We start from the raw sequence: 9,906 nt of genomic DNA, 5'->3' as shown, positions 1-9,906 counted from the left end.
ATTTTTTAAAATTTTTTTAATTGTTTCTCTCTCATTTCGTACATCCATCAAACAACATTCCACAACTGAAAATTAAAACCTTATCAACACCAATATTCTTAAACAATAACGTGGGTTTTGGTCTTTTGGGTGAAGATTACGAATTTATTAATATTGTCCTTGCTGATAATAATCAATTGAAGCATTAAATTTTTTCCCCTGCTATGTTAAAAATTTATTCATAGGAACACGATGGATTGGAATATAGTTGGCAATGGAAATTTAGAAAAAAAATGAATGTGGTCATGTAGAGACTGGAGACCCATTAACCGTCATGCACGTCTTATAGAATTACGAGTCACTAATCCTCGTATAATCTATAACTACAAGAAAATTTCACCATTTCAACTGAATTTTTATGTGGTTCAAAAATACCTTCATCAACGAAAGGTCTCTTAGAAATATAGTCAAAAATGTCAAATAACAAATTTCATTTTGAATTACAAAGGAGACTCCTAAAATTTAGAATTTTGTTTTTTCTTTAGGTTCATCTTTTTATTCCCTAAAATTTAGCATTTTTTATTTATTTTTCATCCAATAAAAGTAAAACAGCCCCCAATTTTAAAAAATAAAAAACTAAGAGAACTTCTAAAATTCAATCTTCTTTCCCATTACGTTCATCTTATTTTTCCCACCCAAACTTTTCTCTATATATTACTATACCACTTTCAAACACACATCTAAGAAAGAAATTACAGTTGCTTATTTCTAAAATTTATCATTTTTATTTGTTTGGAAAAAAAAATATTTTCAAATTATAATAAATGCAAATTGTTAACCTTTAACCAAAAAAATATAGAAGAGCCTCTGAGCAGGAGGCTAGTAACTAACTAAAGTAATTATATATGTAAATCAATGTATATTGAAACTTCAATTAACAAAACACCTCCATGATCATTATGTGTCCAGAAGATTAATTATGGACTAAGACCATAAATAAATCACTGGTTTTCTATTCACACCTATTCACCGAACCCATTGATTAGATGATAAAGATGCCTTATGGACCTACATGTCATGTTACGTTTCTTTTGCTTTCTTCTTTCATTTATTTTATATATACATACATCCATACAGTATGACAAATTTAACTAAATTGACAATATATTATTGGACAAATTTTAGCTACAAAGTTGGTTATAGCCTAAAACTACAACCTTATTTAACATCATTAACATTACTACATCTTTTAAAAAGCTAACTATTGAATTGCATGTTCTTTATGTTTTCAATACGCATGTCAAATTTTGTACTAATAAAATATTATTTACTATATAATCTATGATATTATATTTTATGAATAAATTTAAAATACAAAGACTTACAATTTAAACATTTTATTGATGACATAACTATTGATTTTTAATTTTTTAGAAATTTTGCAAGTATGGAAAATATAAGAAGAAAATTTAATCCAATGGTGGATTTATCACAATTCATTTCCAATAAAAAGATATTGAGTAAGGTTGCACCCTTAAGTTACAATTAATTTTGTAATTAAATTTTTTCCTTTATATTTTCATTTAATGGAATTACCCATTTAGTTTGAAACAAATACTAGTGCATTTCCATCAATAAGTAAAACTCTCATATATAGTGCATTTGATAAATTATGTTTTATAACAGTGTACTCTTGGCGCGATGGTCACTTTACAAGTATAAGTACTTGTGGGCAGTGGGGACAAAATTCATCTCCAATAAAAAGATAATGAGTAAGGTTATACCCTTAGGTTACAATTAATTTTGTAACTAAATTTTGTCCTATATATTTTCATTTGATGGAATTACCCATTCAGTTTGAAACAAATACTAGTGCATTTCCATCAATAAGTAAAACTCTCATATATAGTGCATTTGATAAATTATGTTTTATGACAGTGTATTCTTGGCGCGATGGTCACTTCACAAGTATAAGTGCTTGTAGGCAGTGAAGACAAGGGTCAGAGTTCAAGTCTGCATGAGAAAGCTTCACCCACATATATTTAGGTAGAGTTTCGTAACCTACCTTTGTTAAAAACATGGCTAAATATTTGATTTCACTCCACTTTTATATCTCTCTCCTCTAAAAACACAAAAAAACATAAAAATACAAGATCAAAAAGAAACCGACGGAAGACTTGCATCATGGGATTTCAAACCACAGGTAGAAAACTCAAATTTCGATCAAATCTCAGGTGGGTAAAGTGTCAAATTTCAAACTACAAGTAGACAACTTTAACTTCGGCCAAATTATAGGTGGGTAAGTTGTAATTTGCAAAAAAAAAAAAAGGTTTTATTATACTACACTTTACAATTTATTTTATCCTAGTTGGATTAGAATTTTTATTGTAGATCTTGTTTATTTTATTTCTACATATTTTTAATCGATAAAGGTATATTAAAAAATATGAATATACATACTTAAAAAAAAAAAAAAAAAACAGAATAGAAGAATTAATTGAATCTAAAAAAGGATCTCTTAAGAAATTTGTTACTAGGAAAAAAAAAAAACAATTAGATGAATTTTTTTGTGGTATAGATTTATTATCAAAACTACAAGTTATAAAGAGCTTTTAGAAATAGACGAATATACTTTGATTAAAAGATCTAAAGTTATATGAAATGAGTAGTCTAATTCTTTTCCAAATGCATTTATGGCTTGTAGAAATTTTTTGATAGCCCCAGTTACAATTTCTTACACAAAAAGAAATTATAGAAGTTTTTTGATAGCATCTATTACATTTTTTACGCACAAAAAAATATTTTAATTAAAAATAGAAAACTATAGCATTCCACGTCCAGCGCTTTGGTGTAATATAAAGGGAGCAAAACTATAGCATTCCACGTGGATCATGGGTACACGGTCTGATTAATTAAAGATGATCAGACCGACTATAATCCCCAAAATTCTCGCACCAAATTTCTTCTCTCTCGCTCTCTTTATAAATTTGCCACTTCTTGAGATTCTATACACAGCCAAATTAGCCTTCCCTCACAATACACACTTGTACCAACTGCCTCTTCAACCATATTGCATATGGGGCTTTCCCAGTGGAGTTCATCTCCACCGTCCTCTTCTTTTTTCATGCATGCTTTTATCCTTCTCTGGTGGTGTGGCTTGTTAGTCACCTCTGTTGTTGGCGGGAATAATGAGACGGATCGGTTGGCGTTGCTTGAGTTCAAAGCCAAGATCACTCATGATCCTCTCCAGCTTTTGAGCTCTTGGAATGATAGCATCCACTTTTGTCAATGGCGAAGGGTTACCTGTGGTCGTCGACATCAGAGGGTCATTGTGTTGGACCTGCTGCGATTTTCGGAACTGGTAGGCTCTATATCACCACATGTTGGTAATTTAAGTTTTTTGAAAACACTATCAATCGGAGGCAGCAGCTTTCATAATGAAATTCCTTCAGAAATTGACCGTTTACGCAGATTGCAATTGCTACGCTTGTACAATAACACACATATTGGCAAAATTCCAAGAAATTTATCCCATTGCACCAACCTCAAATTCATTAATTTCGGTCGCAACGTTTTGGATGGGGAAATCCCTACAACTCTTGGCACTTTGTCAAAGCTCCAAATCGTTTCTTTTGAAATAAATAATTTGACAGGAAGTATCCCATCCTTTTTCGGTAACTTATCCTCTCTAGAAGTGTTTTCTGCAAGCTCTAATAACTTGGGTGGGAGTATCCCTCATTCTTTTGGCCAATTGACGAAACTTACAACTTTTTATGTCGATTTAAATAGGTTGTCTGGAAGAATTCCTCCCTCAATCTTCAATTTGTCTTCGTTACAGGAGTTTGATGTAGGAGGCAACCAAATCCAAGGGCACCTACCATTGGACATAGGAATCACCCTACAAAATATCAAAGTTTTAAGCATTTATGCCAATCAATTTACTGGACCTATCCCTATTTCAATATCTAATGCCTCAATTCTATTGCAGCTTCAACTTAATGAAAATAATTTAAGTGGAAAAGTTCCTTCTTTGGAGAAGTTAAACAAACTTTCACGATTTTTAATATACTTTAACGAGCTTGGAAATGGAGGGGCAAATGACTTGAGTTTTCTCTGTTCTTTGACAAATGCCACATATCTAAGGTTTGTGTTGATACATATAAATAACTTTGGGGGAGAGTTGCCCGAGTGCATTGTCAATTTCTCAACTACTCTCACCAAATTGGTTCTAAGTAATAATAAAATATCTGGAAACATTCCTATTGGAATAGGAAATTTGACGAATTTGGATGAACTAGCTATGGACAACAATAAATTATCAGGTCATATTCCTTTTGAAATTGAAAAGCTACAAAAGTTACAATATTTGGTTTTATCTGCAAACAATTTCTTCGGGAACATTCCATCTTCTCTTGGAAATTTAACTATTTTGACAGCTTTGTATTTAGACCATAATAATCTTCAAGGAAGCATCCCCTTAAGTCTAGTCAAGTGTGAAAATATGATTCATTTGGATCTTTCTGAAAACAATCTCAATGGTACAATATCATATCAAGTAATTGGTCTCTCATTCTCAGCAATTTCTCTATATTTGTCAGCCAACAAATTTACTGGTGTCCTTCCTACAGAAGTAGAAAATTTAAAAAATTTAGAAGTCTTGGATATTTCTGGAAATATGTTGTTTGGAAAAATTCCAACAAGTCTTGGTAGCTGTGTAAAACTAGAATATCTAGCCATGAGTAGCAACTTCTTTCAAGGGGTCATTCCTTCATCTTTGGAATCATTAAGGGGCCTTCAACTTTTAGATCTTTCTAAAAACAATTTCTCTGGCAATATTCCAAAATTTTTGGAGAGCTTTATCTTCTTGAAGTTATTGAATTTGTCTTATAACAATTTCGAAGGGGAGGTACCAACAAATGGAGTTTTCAAGAACATTAGTGCAACCGTGATTAAGGGAAACAGTAAGTTATGTGGAGGCATGCCAAAGTTTGATCTTCCTGTATGTAAATACAATAAACCCAAGAAGAGGAAGTTGACTCTTTCCTTGAAGCTAATAATCTCTATACTTTGTGGCCTTTTTGGAATAACTTTGGTGATTTCATTTCTACTTCTCTTCTCTTTTAAAAGAAAGAGAAGGGAAAGTATTTTAAATAATTCACAAAATTTACTTTTGAATGTATCTTACCAAAGTCTCCTAAAAGCTACAGATGCATTTTCCTCCACTAATTTAATTGGTGTGGGAAGCTTTGGATCTGTGTATAGAGGAATTCTTGGTCATGATAGATGTATAGTTGCTGTCAAGGTGCTCAACCTTTTGCATCGTGGAGCTTCCAGAAGTTTTATTGCTGAATGTGAGGCTTTGCGAAACATCAGACATCGGAATTTGTTAAAGGTACTCACAGTATGTTCAGGTGTTGACTATCAAGGTCATGATTTCAAAGCTTTAGTATACGAGTTCATGACTAATGGCAGCCTAGACGACTGGTTGCATCCAATTTCAAGAACAAATGAGGTTCTTGAGGAACAAAAGAATTTGAATCTTCTTCAAAGATTGAATATTGCTATTGATGTTGCAAATGCATTGGAATATCTTCATTATCATTGCCATGCACCAATTGTTCATTGCGACCTCAAGCCTAGCAATGTTCTTCTCGATGATGAAATGATTGGACATGTGGGGGACTTTGGCTTGGCAAGGTTCCTTCTTGAGGCCACCGAGTGTCATGCTAATCAATCAAGCTCTATTGGATTAAGAGGAACAATTGGTTATGCTCCTCCAGGTGAGTGAGTACCTTTTCTATTTTTGAATATTAAATTATTTTCTTTCTTTATATTTCTTGATGTACTTTCAAGCAGAAATAGCTTAAGGAAGCCTTTTAGAAGAAGGAGCATGTCCTGAAAGAAATTTCCACCTTTTTAAATTTTTTTCCTTTTATATGCCACTAAAGTGCTCTTTCAAAGTTTTGCTATTATAATTTTTTTTTTTATATGAAACAAGATCAATCATATTGTGAATGTTCTGTGCGATTGCAGAATATGGTTTGGGAAACGAGGTGTCAACTTGTGGTGATGTCTACAGTTATGGCATACTATTATTGGAGATGTTCACAGGAAAAAGGCCTACTGATAACATATTCAAAGACAACTTGAACCTTCATGATTTTGTTAAAGGAGCATTGCCCGAACGAGTCATTAACGTTGTGGATCCTATTATACTTTGGGAAAGAGAAGGTATGGAAACAAGGACAAATGATACTCACATTCAAAATCGAATAGGAAGTCCCAAAATTCTGGAGTGCTTGATTTTGATATTTGGAATTGGAGTGTCTTGTTCTATGGGATCTCCAAGAGAAAGGATGAACATGACTGATGTTGTAGCTCAGTTGCATTTGATTAGAGAGAAACTCCTCAGAACTAGAATACGTGGAGAAAGAGTAATTTAACTTACAGGTAAATTGTTTCTTATAGTACTTGTTGCTCTAACCTTTATGGAGGGAGGGGGATCATATAGTCGCACAATGTCATGTGCTTGTCACGGTACTTTCTTTTATTATAGTGAAATTGATAATATTGATGCCATGTGAAATTTGATTACATGATGGTACTATTCATATGATTAAGATTAGTCCAATTTGTTTTCTATGATTTAGAATAAGCTCTTTTTTGTCCCCCCCCCCCCCCCCCCCCCCTTAATAAGTTCGTTGAAAAACACATAAATCAAAATGAAATTTAAGCTATTTTCGATTTGGTGATTTCTACCATTGCTGAGGTTGAGATTATTGGCATTGTACTTACACACTACTTTTTTTTATAGAGACACCTTTGATCTTTGATGTAGACATAGGCATAAATTACTCCAACTATGGAATTTTAATGGGTAAGAAGTTTAACTAATTTACTTGGAAATATTTAGTTACTTATAATCTTAACTATCTCACAAGTTCCTGCATAACCATATCCATAAAAACGTTGAATGAGTTTGGGATTCAAAAGCTGAACCTTCTTGCATTATTATGAATCCTTTTACTAGCAAGACTAAAACTAAAATGGTTGCTTAATTTTTAAGCTATGGGAGATGGATAGTTGTTTCATTTCCTTACTCTTGAAGGGAAAACCTCATTCACCGCATAGCATTAATCTACTTTGGAAACCAAAGCATGTTCTTCCGATACATAGAAATGATTTCCCTTAATTCAATGATTTAGAGAGATAATTGTCTTCCTTGAATGCAGGTACAGAGGGCCAATGACCCTATTGGAAGGTGCCATCATGACTTGAGGAGGTTTTGATTTTGTATAATGTTGGAACAAAATAAGATTTGTAGCACCTCCTTTTGTTTCTATTAGCAATCACTTATTAGTTTATCTTGTATTTGTCCAAGTTTTTTTTTTTTTTTTTTGGTAATCATATTTGTGGAATAATTTGTAACTTTAACATTACTTTAAAAATAATAGAGACTCTATAGATGTAGGCTTTCATGGCCGAACCACGTTAAAATTGTTGTCTTCTTTCTTTTGTTTGCTTTCATTTTCACAAAGGAATGTGATAGCTTGGAGCCTTGGATAGCTCTAGCAACCAAGAATTGCTTCTAGTTTGGTAATGAATCAAATGATTAGTTCCTTCGTCATTGCAAATTATTAGCACTAAATCAGATGTGTGTCACCCATAATTTGATGATTATGTACAAGAAAAAGCGATATGTACTTGCAAGATCATACCATTAATGTTATTATGAAGCACCCAATAGTTTCTTGTAGATCTTGTAATGAGAAATTTTTTATTCTTAACAAGATTTTTTTCCAGATAATGTCTTCTGTGGTTTACTTGAAATAAATAGAGAGTATATTTCATAATTTATTTAGATTTTATTTTATGAATCTAACATATTACAACATATAATGTTATTTTAAATTTTAAATTTTAAATAATGTGACACTAGTTAGACATTTAAATTTGTAACATTTAATTTCAATGGAGAAACCAATCAATTTCCAATTTGAGAAAAGAACCAAGGAATGGTCAAAAGTGAGAAGAATGTATGTAAAACATACTTCGCGTGACTTTAATTTAAAAGTTAACTAGTCACAATGCAATGCGTATAATTATTTTGAAATGTAGTATAATGTATAATTTATTCTTTAAATCTTATTGTAGATAATTTGTTCTCTTTAAAAATTAAACAATTTCTAAAAGTAATTTCTATCTCTCTATTTTTACAAATATATAATTGTATCTTCTTTTTTGGTTTTACTATTTATATTGTTCTTTTTTGAAGTGGTCAATTTTCTTCTATTTTTTTTATTATGCATTATACTTTCTTAATTTCTTTTGATACAACTAAAATTTTTAAGTTTCAAATTTCTCATTCCCTTAAAGATGATTATCTTAATAATCAAAACTTATCATATAATTACAATTAATATTACTCAAATAATTTATAATACTTTCAACCCAAACTAGTTTTTTCTCATTCTTACCAAAGTGGACCGAGATGGATGAATTGGACTAAAAAGACCGAGGTAGATTGAAATGGACCGAAATAGATTGAATTTGATAAAAATGGTATAAAGTAGATAGAAATGAATTGAATTATACCGAAATGGACTGAACTGGATTGGCATGGATCAAATGGACTGAATTGGATTAAAGTGAGCCAAAATTAGAAAGAATTGGACGGAATGGATTGAACTGGACCAAAGTGAACCAAAATTGACCGAATGACCAATTGGATCAAATTAGACTGAAATGGACTTAAGTAGAGACAATTTAATACTAGTCTATTAATTAAAGCAGCTCCAAACTCCCATCACAATAAACGTTATGCGTATTTTCTCAATATGAATAGCTTTATGATAAAACTCTCTTATGCTTCTACTCATTAATTCAATATACGTGTGGTATTGAATATCTGTGATAGAATTTAAGACTTATAAGCTTGAATTTTGAAGTATAACCTTTACATGACTAGATAAGAGATGAAAAAAGAACTATTGCGCACCTTTGGCGTGATAGTCATTTCACAAATATAAGAGCTTGTGAAGTGTGAGGGAGGCAAGGGCTATTCTAAGAGAGAGTTTCACGTACACTTACACTTAAATTAGACTAGACTATTAGAGTAAAATTCTATCCCACGTAAAATAAAATAAAAGGAAAGAGAAAGTATTTTTTTTCTCATAATTAAAATTTTAAATTTCTATTGTTTCATAACATTGAGAGTTTTTCTATAATTGCCTTAAGGCTTGTAGCATAAACAGTCACACTTTTTGAAATTTCAATAAAAGTATTAAGGGAGGAGTAATGGTATACACAAACTATTTTACAACATTTTTACAAAATGTTGATATGACTAACCTTTTATTGGTTTTCATCTACGCTTACCATTAATATCACGTTTTTATTTACTAATAATAATTTATCATATCAGCAGTTTGTAAAATAGTTTGTATCTCTAGCATTATTCTTAAGGAAAAAGTAAGATAAAATTTGAGTTTTTGCTTTAAAGCTCTTTAATGTACTGTTCCAGCTTTTTTTTTTTTTTATAATTATTAATTGACATAAATGCTTTTTTTTTTAAATGAGACATAATGATCCCTAATTTTAAAAGATAATGGTTTCAAGTATGAATATATATATATATATATATATATATATATATTTGTTTCTGATCACATCAAATGACTCTTTAACCATTGGTTACCAAACAATATTAATAACATTGTCTTGTAGTACAATGAAGTTAGAGTTAATGGTTCAAAAGACGTTCTTTCACGAAAGAAAAACGAGACTAGGCCACAAGAAGAAGTTAAGAACAACAACAGAATTCAAAACAAATTCTCTACAAGAAAAGACATTTTTCCCATACCAAAATATTTAGATAGCACGACGGGAACATCAAATAATTTTGACCATCTTATTCTCTACCTCAAT

The 9,906-nt window shown here is 31.2% G+C and overlaps 1 protein-coding gene across 1 annotated transcript; it reads left to right on the top strand.

Moving 5' to 3' along the window:
- The first annotated feature begins 2,895 nt into the window (after nt 1–2,895).
- Nucleotides 2,896–7,412, top strand: LOC142615067 (LRR receptor-like serine/threonine-protein kinase EFR). The gene is made up of 3 exons (XM_075787746.1): nt 2,896–5,759; nt 6,013–6,429; nt 7,212–7,412. Exons 1-2 carry the CDS (start codon nt 3,056–3,058, stop codon nt 6,420–6,422), a joined length of 3,114 nt encoding a protein of 1,037 aa, XP_075643861.1. The 5' UTR covers nt 2,896–3,055; the 3' UTR covers nt 6,423–6,429; nt 7,212–7,412.
- The last annotated feature ends 2,494 nt before the right edge of the window (nt 7,413–9,906 follow it).

This window comes from Castanea sativa, chromosome 11, assembly GCF_040712315.1.
Source record: "Castanea sativa cultivar Marrone di Chiusa Pesio chromosome 11, ASM4071231v1".
Classification (NCBI taxonomy): domain Eukaryota; kingdom Viridiplantae; phylum Streptophyta; class Magnoliopsida; order Fagales; family Fagaceae; genus Castanea; species Castanea sativa.
This window is presented reverse-complemented; position numbering and strand designations above follow the sequence as displayed.